Below are 14,389 nucleotides of genomic sequence, written 5' to 3'. Positions count from 1 at the left end.
TGCTTGACTCATTCAGTGTGGAAGGTCTGGAGATGATGGCTGCGTGGAGATACTGTGTACCCTGCTGTGTGGCAAAATCAGCACAGACTTGGACAAAGATGCTGCTCTAATCAAAAGGATGGCTCTAGAAACAGCCTTCTGTGTATAAACTCCCTCCATATGTGTGGGGAAGTGATGTAGACTATGCTACAGGGGAGGCCATAAATACTTCATGAAAGACAAGTCTTCCTGGGAAGAGGCAGCAGAAGCAGCTCCTGCTCAGTGCTTCCTAACCTTGCTCAGTTGCTGTACAAATACAGTGTACAGAAGACTGGATGAGGCTGTTGGTCTGGTTTAAAAGAAAACAACGGAAAAAGGGCTGTTTTGAACATGCATTGCTTCCTGGTCAGATGAATCGCTTTGTTCCAAGTGTGCATAGGAGCTATTTAAATTGGCACCACCACTGACAAATTCTTGAGAAGCAATGCTTTGTTATACATAGCATGGGCTTTTTCTTTTGGCTTTGTGGTTGTGCTACAGCAGGTTATATCTAGTTATGAATTTGCTTAGCAAGTTTGATTAGCAAGCAAGTGTAAGATAGCTAGGAGCAAGGTGCCAGAGCTGGCTGCAGATACTCAGCAGTTAGAATAGAATTAACCAAGTTGGAAAAGACCTTCAAGATCATCAAGTCCAACCTATCACCATCTAATCAACTAAACCGTGGCACCAAGTGCCTCATCCACTCTCTTTTTAAACACCTCCAGGGACGGTGACTCCACCACCTCCCTGGGCAGCACATCTCAATGGGCAATCTCTCTTTCTGGGAAGAATTTTTCCTAACATCCAGCCTAAACCTCCCCTGGCACAGCTTGAGACTGTGTCCTCTTGTTGTGGTGCTGGTTGCCTGGGAGAAGAGACCAACCCCCACCTGGCTACAACCTCCCTTCAGGTAGTTGTAGATGTCAATAAGGTCTCCCCTGAGCCTCCTTTTCTCCAGGCTAAGCAACCCTAGCTCCCTCAGCCTCTCCTCACAGGGCTGTGCTCAAGGCCTCTCCTCAGCCTCATTGCCCTTCTCTGGACATGTTCAAGTGTCTCAATGTCCTTCTTAATTTGAGGGGCCCAGAACTGGACACAGGACTCAAGGTGTGGCCTAACCAGTGCAGAGTCCAGGGTCACAATGACTTCCCTGCTCCTGCTGGCCACACTATTCCTGATGCAGGCCAAGATGCCATTGGCCTTCTCGTCCACCTGGGCACACTGCTGGCTCATGTTTAGGCAGCTCTCAATCAGCACCCCCAGGTCCCTTTCTGATTGGAGTGCTAATAACCAGTGCTGACATAGAGGGAAACTTCTCTTGCACCCAGTTTCATGCCCATCTCCACCATCCACATCTTGGAGTTCTTTTGTTGTTGTCTACAACTCTTAATCCTTAATATTCTCATTTCTTTAGTAGACATTGAGACATCTTAGGGACTGCCTATAGTAATTCTAGTAAAAGTTTGTGACAGTGGGATGCCTTCTTAACTCTGGCAGGTTTACCCAGTTCGCTCAGTTCTTCAGTTAAACTTAATCATTTTCATTTTTTTTTTTTTTTTTGGGGGGGGAAACCTTGGTATGCTTCAAGAAGACTCTTCAAAGATGTACTCTTTGTCATCTTCTTCCATGTAGCCCTTCTTTTGTCTTGATTCCTGTTTTCTGGAATTTTTCCTTGTGCCCAAGGAATAATCTGCTGTTTGTTAGTGACTCTGTTAGTACTGCAAGATAGGGCAAGAATAGAACAGCTGCCATCAGCTGTTCCAGTTACCCTATGCACTTTCAACCTGTTTACTTAATTAACTTGCCCCGCTGGGTTTTTCACTGTTTTGTTTTGACTTTGTCAACTGTTTACTTGAATTTTGAACTTAAGCACTTGGAAACTCACTTGGCCACAGAAGGAAAACCACTCGAGGGCTGTTGAACCCTAAAATAGGCCTAGTTTGTAAAGTACACGAGCTGATTGGTGTCCCAGTTCCCAGCTGTGGCAGAGTTTTTCCATGGGGATCACAATGCAAATAATGCTTTGTGATCCCCATGGAAAGCTGCTAGAACACAGCTAGATTGGCCCTGAGACTAAATGAGCATCTGCCCAAACATGATATGTGACTGCCTCTGCCATGGATGTATGAAGCAGTGCCACTACACTGCTTACTTGTGCATGGATCTTGGCACTTTTGCAAGCATCTCAATTTTATGCTTCCCAGATGGAGAGTGATACATCAGTGACATTATTTTCTTGGGATTGACTGTCAAGGGACTCAGATGTTCTTTGCTGTTTCTCATGTGGTTTTTTTTTCCTGGTATCTGATTAAAAGGAGGGACTGAAAAAGTAAATCTCAGCATAGGTTCTTCTGCTGCCCTTTGGCAGAACAATGAGGAACTCTGCGTCTTGTGAAAGACCACTGGAAAAACCGACTCTGTGGCTTGGGAGTAGAAAGTAGTACCAAAACTTAGGGACTGACAGAACTTAAAAACAGGACTTCAAAGCAGGTGCAATGGAGGTATGCAGGACTGAGATACATGGGTAGTATTGACTGCTTTGCCACAACTTGCTTGAGGCTTCTCAGTGAAACTGTTTTACTTTCATTTGGGATGACAAGATGCTATTCCCTGCCCCTCACCCCTACTAAGTCAAGCAGAGCTTAGTTGAATGTGCAAAGAGGCCAAGAAAAAGTGACTGTTGTAGTAGCAGGTGCTCTTCTGAGATTGTCTCTGCTCAAGGGATGAATATTCCCAACATCAAGGTGACAGGAGGTGGTAGGTGCTCATGGCAGGTGTCAGCAGCTTTTCTTTCTGTTCCATACAGCTAGTAGAGTGCTGCAGGACTGACTGTTACCAAAGGTGGGAAGCTCTCTTTCCTTCACTAGCCTGAATTGATGAGATTGGCAACCTGGGGAGCTGTTCCAGCAGCAAAAAGTTGGTCTAATGATTGGCATTTGAGAGTGAAACTAACAGGCAGCAGAGTTTTAATTGCTTTGAAACTTAGATGTCAAGATTGGTTCTCTTGACTGTCTAGGTATTTTTGTAGCTGATGTTGCTTTGAATCATGTATGAATGTGTGGGGTGTAGATGGCAAGGTTTTGGTGCTGGTAGGGATGCAGGAACAGCATATGTGAAGAGTGGCTGAGGCTGCCTCATGCCTCCATGTCTCATTTGAACACAGCCAATTCCATCCAGGTTCATCAGCCCCAGGGGACAGGGGCACAGCAGAGTCCCTCAGCTGAACTGGTGTCCCCTCTGCAATAATGTTTCTGGAAAGGACAAAGCACCACATAGGCTGTGAGGAGAGAAAATGTGTGAAGAACAACATTGCAAACCCCAAGGGAAGAAGGTGTTCTAGGTGCTGGGGCAGAGATTCTCCTGCAGCCCTTGGGAGTTTTGGAAGAGGCTACAGTGGAGCAGATATCCACACTGCAGCCCATATATGACCTCAGGCTGAAGCAGATTCTCCTGAAGGACTTGCAAGCTTGTGGGAAGAACCTGTGCTGGAGCAGGGGTAGGTGTGAGGAGCAAGGAGCTGTTATGGACTGAGCACAACCTTATCGCTGCCTGGGAGTGACAAGGTAGAGGAGTTAGGAATAAGGAATGATTTTGAGCTGGAGGGAAAAACAGTGTGAGGAAAGGCATCTTAATTTTTGTCTGTGTTTTGCACCTTTCAACCCTATTTTAATTGGCAATAAATTACATTAATTTTCCCCAAACTAAGTTTATTTTGCCTGGGACAATAATTGGTAAGAGACCTCCCTGTCCTTATCTCTCTACTCATGAGCATTTTCATGATATTTTCTCCCTGTTTCTTCCCTTGGATGGCCATCTGGCATCTAGCTGAGGTCAACCCACCACAATGACATGCAAGAACATATATGTAGAAATATGTGTATATGCACTCATATCTGTCCTTCAGACCACATAACACCATGATGGATGTCTGGTGTGGAGATGGTCATACAGTCTATTTTTTGGTATGCTGATTGGTATATGGTTCCTTAATAGTTGTGTGTTGTGCTTATGAAATACAGCATGGGGTTGATCCTGATGGAATGGCTGGCCTGGGTTTCACTTCCATGTTAGGGCTAAATGATGTGTGCAAATTTGATCCAGTATCTGGAAGCTTTAACAGATCTTGTGGAGTTTCAGAGGAATGATTTGGGCATGTCTACTCCTGCCTATTAGGACATAAAAGCTAGGATTTCTCTGCCAGGTTTTTTATCTGCAGTGAAGAAATGATGGCCTGTGGGGATGTCCCCGGTGCCTATAGTTGCACTAGGGAACTATAACTTTGTGCTGGTTTCCTGAAATTTTCTGTAGGGGTCTGGCTGCTGTTGCTTCATGCTGATTGTACAGTGAAACTGCTTTGTGGAAGAGAGAACTAAATGCCACAGCTCTGTAGTTGAGTCATTTCAACAGCAGACCTCGACGTTTCACAACACACTTGACAATAAGTAAGAGTATTACTGAAAGCGCTGTTTCACAAGTGTGTGTTGGTTTCTGACTTATGACCCCTAGTCATTAGGAAATCCCACATGCTCCTGTCTGATGAAACTTCTAGTCTGCTGGGGAAACCATAGTGAGCATGTTGACACTGACTTTGCTGTTTTATTGAGAGCTTTAAATGTGAGCTGCTCAGAGTCTGTTGTATTAATGCCTTTCTTTCCCTTTTCCTGCTCTGTGACTCTATCAACTTGTTGCTTGTAGCAGCCTGTCTGAATATTTTCATCTTCTATCAGATTTTCTTTTTAATGGTTATTTCCTAATCTGTAAAATGCTTTATTTATAAATTACTTTATTGCCAGATGTCTAAGATAAGTAGAGTGAGTTGCTTGTATCAGTTTAACAAATTGAGGAGTAGCAGCTTCAAGAGGAGGCGAATGTAACACTTCTCCCAGTGTAGGATGGGAAATCCAGCAGCTGTAAGCATCCAATATGTAGTGGTCTGATGAAAGTTGCTGCTTAGGCTGTGTTTGTGCTTGTGAAAGTAAGATGCCTAAGATTACAGTGTGTGTTTTTTGCTCTTGTGGTTTGTGAGGACTCTTAGTGATCAAGCTGAATTGGACCCAGGGGAATTGAGTTTGTTTTGGTGTGTTCATAGCTTTAATTAACAGAATTTTTTCATAGTATCAGTCAGGGTTAGAAGAGACCACAGGGATCACCTAGTGCCACCCCTCTGCCATGGGCAGGGACACCCCACACTAGATCAGGCTGGCCAGAGCCTCATCCAGCCTGGGCTTAAACACCTCCAGAGAGAGGGCCTCAACCACCTCCCTGGACAACCCATTCCAGGGCTTCACCACTCTCATGGGGAAGAACTTCCTCCTCACCTCCAGCCTGAATCTCCCCACCTCCAGCTTCGTTCCATTCCCCCTAGTCCTATCACTACCTGACATCCTGAGAAGTCCCTCCCCAGCCACCTTGTGGCCTTCCAGTATCTGAATGGGGCTTACAATGAGGTCACCTCGGAGCCTTCTCTTCTCCCGACTGAACAGCCCCAACTCCTTCAGTCTGTCCTCATAGGAGAGGTGCTCCAGCCCTCTGCTCATCCTCGTGGCCCTTCTCTGGACACCTTCCAGCACCTCCAGATCCCTTTTGTAATAGGGGCTCCAGAACTGGAGGCAGTACTCCAGGTGGGGTCTCACCAGGGCTGAGTAGAGAGGGAGAATCACCTCCCTTGACCTGCTGGCCACACTGGTCTTGATGCAGCCCAGGATCTGATTGGCTTTCCAGGCTGCAAGTGCACACTGAGAGCTCATGTTGAGCTTCTCATCCACCAGCACCCCCAAGTCTCTCTCCTTAGGGCTGCTTTCCAGCCAGTCACTGCCCAGCCTGGATTTGTGCCTGGGGTTGCCTGACCCAGATGCAGGACCCTGCACTTGGTCTTGTTGAACCTCATGAGGTTGGCTTGTGCCCACCTCTCCAGCCTGTCAAGGTCCCTCTGGATGGCCTCCCTTCCCTCCAGCGTGTCTGCTGCACCACACAGCTTGGTGTCATCAGCAAACTTGCTGAGGGTGCACTCAATGCCACTGTCCATGTCACCCACAAAGATGTTGAAAAAGCCTGGTCCCAGGACTGATCCCTGAGGGACTCTGCTTGTCCCTGGCCTCCACTGGGACATGGAGCCATTGACAGCCACTCTTTGGGTGTGGCCATCAAGCCAGTTCCTTTTCCATCTAGTGGTCCACCCATCAAACCCATGTCTCACCAGCTTGGAGACCAGGATGTGGTGCAGGACAGTGTCGAAGGCTTTGCTCAGGTCCAGGCAAACGACATCAGTTGCTTGCCCCTCATCTATTAATGTTGTCACCTGTTCAGAGAAGGCCACCAGGTTGGTCAGGCAGGATTTGCCCTTGGTGAAGCCATGCTGACTTCCCAATCACCTCTTCACTATTCTTCTGAGCCAGTAGTGCCTCCAGGAGGATCTGCTCCATGATCTTTCTGGGCACAGAGGTGAGACTGACTGGCCTGTAGTTCCCTGGTTCATTGGATCCATGATCTCAGTGGAGACTATGGTCTACAAAGAAATTAAGAGCTGCGTGTTAATCAGTGTAAACTTCCAGTGCAAGGAAGGATTTCTTTGTGATATGCTACCAAACTGAATTTTCAGCCTTTGCCTGTCAGAGTGGGGATCATATTGCTGTAGGCAAAAATGTAGAATAGAAACAATTCAGTTTCAAAAGTTTTGTTTTCAACCAGTAAGAATCAAGTGTAAGCACCCAGGGGATACAAGTAATCGTAGGGAAACAGACACTTTCGTTTTAGCAGGCATTGTTCTCCAAGAACTGTCAACTTAGGCAGTGTTGGATTTCTACAAATGCTGTTACCAAATGTTCTGGAGGTGCTTAAGAGGACCTGAAGAAAGTAAAATAAGTTTGTGGGTTTTGAGCAGATACTTGTAAATGTGAGAGACAGTGTTGAGAAGGGCCTACAATTTGAGAAGTCTGGTGAGATCAATGCTGTAACATGGATGGGGCCAGGAATCTGTTAATATGTAAACAAGGCTGAACACTTGGCAAGCATAGGTGAACCCTTATACCCCTGTGCAACTTTGTCAACTCATGACTTGAACTTGTTTCTGAGGAGGGGAGCATGATTTGTGTATTACTGCGTTTACCTGAGGATGATAGGGCTTTGAATGTAAGCAGTTAGTGGTTGCAAGCAAGGGCAATTGTCCAGACTTTGTCCTTTATGATAGCCACTCATACAGGCTGTGTCTTCTGTGCAGATTGCTCCCAGCACTTGTGACTTGGGTCTTGGCTGGACTGGGCACAGATGTCCTGGAGAGTATGGTGTGGGAAGAATTCCCATCAGTGTGCTATAGACAGTGCCTGGCTGTCTTCTAGAAGAGTTTATTTAAGCAAGGATACCAATTAAATTCACTTACCAATACAATGCTGTGGTCTTTAATGTTACTCTAGTGAAAACTGTAAGCTTGACTGCATTTAATATCACTGAAAGATAAATAGGTAACCACAACTTGGTTAACTCACTAGATGTAAACTCTATGAATGCTTATCTGCTATCAATTCTGAATTACATCTCTCTATACTTTGCTGCTTGGTAACTGTAAAGGCTTCTTCCACAGGGGAGATTTCTGAGCAGGACATTGTTGCCTTTCTTGAAGAGCATCAGAGATGGTACAGTGTCTGGGAATTATGAGTTGGGATAGGGCTGAACTACCTGAAAACATGTAGCCTTTGCAGTAGTTTTGTGCAACCTGGCAGACCTGCTGGGTTCCTGCAAAGTTTTCCAGAAGCTGTGCATCTTCACATGTGCTTAAACTCCTGGAGAGCTACACATTTGGAGTTGGGAAGGTCTCATTCATTCACAGCAAGTAAATTAGAACAGTATAAAGGCAGTGAATTTGAGGTGCCAATACTGTATAATGAATAATGCTTGCTCTGGGCATGCTGCTCTTGAGTAGTACATCTTCTTTGGTCAGTTCATGGAAGAAAACAGTGATCTTGCTTGCATACACTATGCCTTCCTCTTAACATCACCCGTGGAGCAGCTTGGTTACAGGAACTGCAGTCCTTACTGGTCTGTTACTGACTTCTTTCCAGAGCAAAAAGGATATTGCAGTAATGAAGGCCATGATGCAGAATTAACTTTTTAGACCTGTGTAAGCTGAGCAGGTAGCTGGAAACTCTGTAAGCTCCCTCTTGACCTCAGAAAAGTTCAAAGCCAAAGCTACTGTAGATGTTATGAGTTTGAGAGACATACAGCAGCTCCATGGCTATAAATGCAGTTCTGGAGGGCTCTGAGGAAAGCAGTCAGCTCTGCTGCACTCCCATTTAGTGTGAGCTGGCAACCTAGCATTGACAAAGGTGTCAGACTGAGACTGTTCTTTGAAAATAAGGAGACAGTTCCTGAGCAGAGGCACAAATCTGAGTAGTCAGTGTAGTGATTGGAACAGAACTGGTTATGCAGATGAGATCCCTGAGACAAGATACTAAGGAAGGAGACCTGAGAATAGAGGAGCATTGAAGAATGAAGATCGATTATGGAACAGTAAGAAAAAGTCAGCAAGATTAGTAAGTTAGTAATTACCAAGTATGTGTGTCATGTCCTATTTTGAGAGTAGGAGGGAAGATTGGGATGTAGTCTTTTCATTGAAGTGTGGGGGCTAAAATTCAGCTGGTGACAGTTAATGTAATTAGAGTAAAACTGCTCTAACAATGCTAGAAATGTAGAAGAAATGGCTGAAGAGGCACAGGTGAGCTGTTCTCCTTCCCAGCAGTTTTGATGGCAGGTGAGAAAAACAGAAGCATCTTTCTGCTGAAAAGAATTAAAGCAGCTGATGGGTAGAAGAGATCTTCAGAGGGAAGTACTTGGGACAGTACAGGCAGTTGGACAGGGTGACAGGATCAAGGAGGACCTAAGATAGAAGAGCAAATCATAGTATCAGTCAGGGTTGGAAGGGATCACAAGGATCATCTAGTTCCAACCCCCCTGCCATGGGCAGGGACACCCCACACTAGATCAGCCTGGCCAGAGCCTCATCCAGCCTGGGCTTAAACACCTCCAGGGACAGGGCCTCAACCACCTCCCTGGACAACCCATTCCAGGGCTTCACCACTCTCATGGGGAAGAACTTCCTCCTCACCTCCAGCCTGAATCTCCCCACCTCCAGCTTCATTCCATTCCCCCTATCACTACTTGATATCCTGAGAAGTCCTTCCCCAGCCTTCTTGTAGGCCCCCTTCAGATACTGGAAGGCCACAATTAGGTCACCTCAGAGCCTTCTCTTCTCCAGACTGAACAGCCCCAACTCCTTCAGTCTGTCCTCATAGGAGAGGTGCTCCAGCCCTCTGATCATCCTTGTGGCCCTTCTCTGGACACATTCCAGCACCTCCAGATCCCTCTTGTAATAGGGGCTCCAGAACTGGAGGCAGTACTGCAGGTGGGGTCTCACCAGAGCTGAGTAGAGGGGGAGGATCACCTCCCTCGACCTGCTGGCCAGAGATGTTTATCTTTGCCCTGTATACCTTTCAGACCTTCCCTGCCTAAAGCTCTTTCCTTTCTCAGGTAGTCTCCTGTGATAAATGATTTCCTCTTGAGAGGAACTAGGGCTGAGTAAGCTTGAGGAATGGAGCAGTAGGCAAGTATGACTTAAATATTGCTCAAAATTTAACTTTCACCCAAGTATTTAAGTAGATGGAGGAGCAGGAACAAGGATGTAGTCCTGGCAAATGTGGAAAGGAAATGAGGTAGAACTGGAAATGATCACGTGGATTTCATATGGCAGAGGAGGCCAAAGAGTTTGAGGTACTGGGAACTGCCTCCCTGTCAGTGAAGGTGCGGGAGCAGAGTGCCAAGGCTGAATCTATGTCACATGTTGTGGCCTCTCTCCCACTTCCAAACTATCACATTACTATTTGAGGAGCTTATATCATGCTGTAAGGCAGCAGAGGCAGGAAACAATTTTTTGTAGTGCTGCACACTGAGAGAGCAACTAAAGTAAGGGACTTCTTTTAGGCTGGAGGGAGAGAATGAGTGAAGAAAAAACTCAATTAGAGAAAAATTAAACTTGCTGTACTGCCTACAAGATTATAGTTCCTGCCTTCCTGGACTGTAGGGAGAAGTTGGTGGTTGTGTTGTTGGGGTTTTTTTTGTTGTGGTTTTTTTTTGGGGGGGGGTTGTGTGTGTTGCTACAGTCCTCTCCTGTATTGCTAGTGAGTGACAACAGTTACTTCTTCAGTGCTACCCGCTGCCTCTGTGTGTGTAGCAAGGAGTTCTTGGTACCACGTACAAACAGACAATGTCTGTGCAGACTCTTTTGCTCCCACACAAATGCTGAGGGCATCTTGCTTGTTTTATGCTTGAAAGGAAGGCTTGTTCTGTGGCATGGACTCAAAACAATGGATTTTATTTTTCTTTTCTACTCCACTATCTGGGAAAAAATACATAAAGAGCAGCAGTTCTGAGTTCATTTCATTGAATTGCTGGAAGCCTTTGTCTGTTCCAAATAAATATTTGGTAACTGTTTTACAAAAGAATATTTCTGTGCCTCGTAGAATACATGCAAGGAAAAGGAAGCTCTGATACAACCTCTTGATGAAAATCCTCCTCACTTAGGATGTGTTTCTTTCACTCATTTGGAGTGAGAGCAGTGATGACAGGGCAGTCCAAGGGAACAGGGATAACATGAGCAGACTGAGGCATTAGTGAGTTGAAGTGAACAGTGTGGGTTCTGACTGGCAAAGCAGATTAATGATTGTTTCTTTTGGGTTTGGTTATTGTAATTAAACTGGTATGCTTAATTCTCTCATCCCTGCAGTGCTTAACATTCTCATTCTGTGTCCTCTGGGTATGTGTTCTGCCTTTCCCTGGGTTGCTATGCTGGTTGGGTGAGAGCAGTTCCTACAGAGCCACAGTGGTTGTTGGGTGTACCCACATGATCAGGGTGTTTTCCATCTCTTTCATTGTTTGACCACTTTATTGGCTGAACTAGAGCTTCTGGGCCCTGCAGGTGGTCTGTATTGCAGGGCCAGCTGCTGCTCCCTGCTGTGTTTGTGGCCCTGTGTTAAAGCCAGTCAACTGGAGTTGCCCAATATAGTTGGTAATCTGGAGACAAGGGAAGTGGTGCAACTCATGTGATCTTTGTTTTCCTAGACTAGGCTTAAAGTTGCATATGTAAAAGATGGTCTCTAAAATTATCTTTGAAGCATGGGCTTTGCTTAATTTTAAGCTCTGATAAGCAGGAGGAGTTGGAGATCTGTGTTCTGTAAGCATGTGTTAGAAGCAGATCCCAGAATAGCAGAGGTTGTAAGGGACCTCTAGAGATCAAGTCCAAACCCCCTGCCAAAGCAGGATCACCTAGGGCAAGCTGCACAAGAACACATCCAGGTGGGTTTTGAAAGTCTCCAGAGAAGGAGACTCCACAACCTCTCTGGGCAGCCTGTTCCAGTGCTCTGCCATCCTCACTGTAAGTGTCTCACCATGTTGAGAGGGAACTGCCTGTGTTCTAGCTTGTAACTGTTGCTCCTTGTCCTATCACTGGGCACCACCAGAAAGAGACTGGCACCTTCATCTTGACACCTAACCCTCAGATACTTCTAGATGTTGATAAGATCCCCTCTCACCCTTCTCAAGACTAAACAGCCACAGTTCTCTCAGCCTTTATTCACAGGAGAGATGTTGGGGATGTGAAGGTTGGAGTCAGCCTTGGCAACAGTGATCATGACATGGTAGAATCTAGTATCCTATGAGAAAGAAATGGGGCAATAACTAGGATTGTAATCCTGGACTTCAGGAGGGCTACCTTTGTCCTCTTCAAAGACCTACCTGAAGGAATTCTGTGGGCCAAGAATATAGAATGGGGGGGGAGGGCATGCAAGAGTGCTGGTTAATATTCAAACATCCCTTCCTCCAAGCTCAAGATAGGTGCATTCCTTTGAATAAAAAAATAGAATAGAATTAACCAGGTTGGAAAAGACCTCAGAGATCATCAAGTCCAACCTATCACCCAACACCATCTCATCAACTAAACCATGGCACCAAGCGCCTCATCCAGGCTCTTCCTAAACACTTCCAGTGATGATGACTCCACCACCTCCCTGGGCAGCACATCCCAATGGCAAATCTTTCTTTCTGGGAAGAATTTCTTCCTAACATCCAGCCTAAACCTCCCCTGGCACATCTTGAGACTGTGTCCTCTTGTTCTGGTGCTGGTTGCCTGGGAGAAGAGACCAACCCCCACCTGGCTACAACCTCCCTTCAGGTACTTATAGAGAGCAAGAAGGTCTCCCCTGAGCCTCCTCTTCTCCAGGCTAAGCAACCCCAGCTCCCTCAGCCTCTCCTCACAGGGCTGTGCTCCAAACCCCTCCCCAGCTTTGTTGCCCTTCTCTGGACACCTTCCAGCAACTCAACATCTTTCCTAAACTGAGGGGCCCAGAACTGGACACAGGACTCAAGGTGTGGCCTGACCAGTGCTGAGCACAGGGCACAATGACCTCCCTACTCTTGCTGGCCACACTATTCCTAATGCAGGCCAGGATGCCCTTGGCCTTCTTGGGCCCCTGGGCACACTGCTGGCTCATGTTCAGGGAACCTGTGTTCTCCCAGGCAATCAGCACCAGAACAAGAGGACACAGTTTCAAGCTGTGCCAGGGGAAGTTTAGGCTGGAGGTGAGGAGAAAGTTCTTCCCGGAAAAGTAATTGGCCATTGGAATGTGCTGCCCAGGGAGGTGGTGGAGTCCCCATCCCTGGACGTGTTCAAAGGGGATTAGACATGGCACTTGGTGCCATGGTTTAGTTGATTGGATGGTGTTGGGTGACAGGTTGGACTTGGTGATCTCTGAGGTCATTTCCAACTTTATTGATTCTATGATTCTCTACCTGCTGAGTGTCATAATACTTGAAAAAAGCCTGCCCTCTCACTTTTGAAGGTTGCTGAGCTGGTAGCTCTCACTGACTAAAAGCACAAACCCTATGATCTAAGGATTATTGTACCTGGGTTTTTCTTTCTTTGTTTGTTTATTTGTTTGTGGGCTTCCTGTTTAGTGGGTTTGGGTTTTTTTCAATTCTTTTGTTTGGTTTTTAGTCTGTGTTTAACTGGAATCTTTCTCTTCAGTTGCCTACTTCAAGATCTAGTTTACTCAAAACTGAGAAATACATCAGTTAATAATAATAATAATAGTAATAATAAACCAGGTTGGAAGAGACCTTCAAGATCATTGCGTCCAACCCACCTAAACTAACCCATGGCACCAAGCACCCCATCAAGTCTCCTCCTGAACACCCCCAATGATGGTGACTCCACCACCTCCTTGGGCAGCCCATTCCAATGGGCAATCACTCTCTCTGTATAAAACTTTTTCCTAACATCCAGCCTAAACCTCCCCTGGCACAGCCTGAGACTGTGTCCTCTTGTTCTGGTACTGGCTGCCTGGGAGAAGACACCAACATCCATCTGTCTACAACTTCCCTTCAGGTAGTTGTAGACAGCAAGAAGGTCACCCCTGAGTCTCCTCTCCAGGCTAAGCAACCCCAGCTCCCTCAGTCTCTCTTCATAAGGCTTGTGTTCCAAACCCCTTACTTACCCCTTAAGATACTGAAGAAGCAGAAGGGCTTGCTTTCCTCTTCTAATAAGGGAGGAAGCCCTCTGAATTAAAGATATTCTTGCCCAGAAACAGGGTGCTGTGATTGGAAGCAGACTGCTTGTACCATCTCTGTGCAGAAAATAATGGGTTAATAAAAATCACACCTTGCATTTGAGTTACCAGGGACATGTCACGTGCACACCTGTCCACAGTGATCTTACAGGTTGCTTGCTTCCATTTGGATATGACACTAACGTTGAAAGGTGCTCCTCTCTGATGCTACAAGGTCATGCTTTGTTTCTTAACATAAAGTGGAATGAATATACAGATCTAGTATCATAGTATCAGTCAGGGTTGGAAGGGACCACAAGGATCATCTAGTTCCAACCCTCCTGCCATGGGGTTGCTTTATCTTTGCCATATCTTTGCTTAAATCTGGTTATGATGGTGTCTGCAGTTTAAAGGTGTTGGATGAAGTATGCATTAACAGGCTTTCCAAATCATGCTGACTGTCATTATTCTGTAGGAGAACTACAAGCACAATATTAACCTTGATTCCTTCAAATTTGGAGAGTGATTGTGATTTGCTTGCTGTTTTGATCGTGTGTAAGCCTTGTGGTAAGAAAAAAATTGAACTACTGTGATGCTTCTGAGCTCTACCTGAGTTACCATTTATGAGGTCTTGCACATAAGTAATGTTCCTCAAAAAACAGAGACCTTGTAACATGCCAGAGAGCAGAAGCAGATGGCATAGCTGGAAGACAAAGAGGTTTACTCCTCAGCTTTCTAGGGGTGAGTTTTTGTACTGTGTACAGCTGAAAAAAATCTGGAGATGGGAA

At 45.9% G+C, this 14,389-nt stretch overlaps 1 protein-coding gene across 1 annotated transcript in view; it reads left to right on the top strand.

The window, feature by feature from the left end:
* Positions 1 to 14,389, top strand: part of MPZL1 (myelin protein zero like 1) — a 50,818-nt gene that overhangs the window by 5,768 nt on the left and 30,661 nt on the right. Inside the window, 1 exon segment of the mRNA XM_068144656.1 lies at positions 2,829 to 2,856. Coding sequence (XP_068000757.1) covers positions 2,829 to 2,856 — 28 coding nt within the window.

This window comes from Melanerpes formicivorus, unplaced genomic scaffold (assembly GCF_026170545.1).
Source record: "Melanerpes formicivorus ecotype bairdi unplaced genomic scaffold, bMelFor1.0.p_v2 SCAF_11, whole genome shotgun sequence".
NCBI classification, from domain to species: domain Eukaryota; kingdom Metazoa; phylum Chordata; class Aves; order Piciformes; family Picidae; genus Melanerpes; species Melanerpes formicivorus.
Note: the sequence above shows the minus strand (reverse complement) of the source record. Positions and strands in the feature narration are given on the sequence as shown.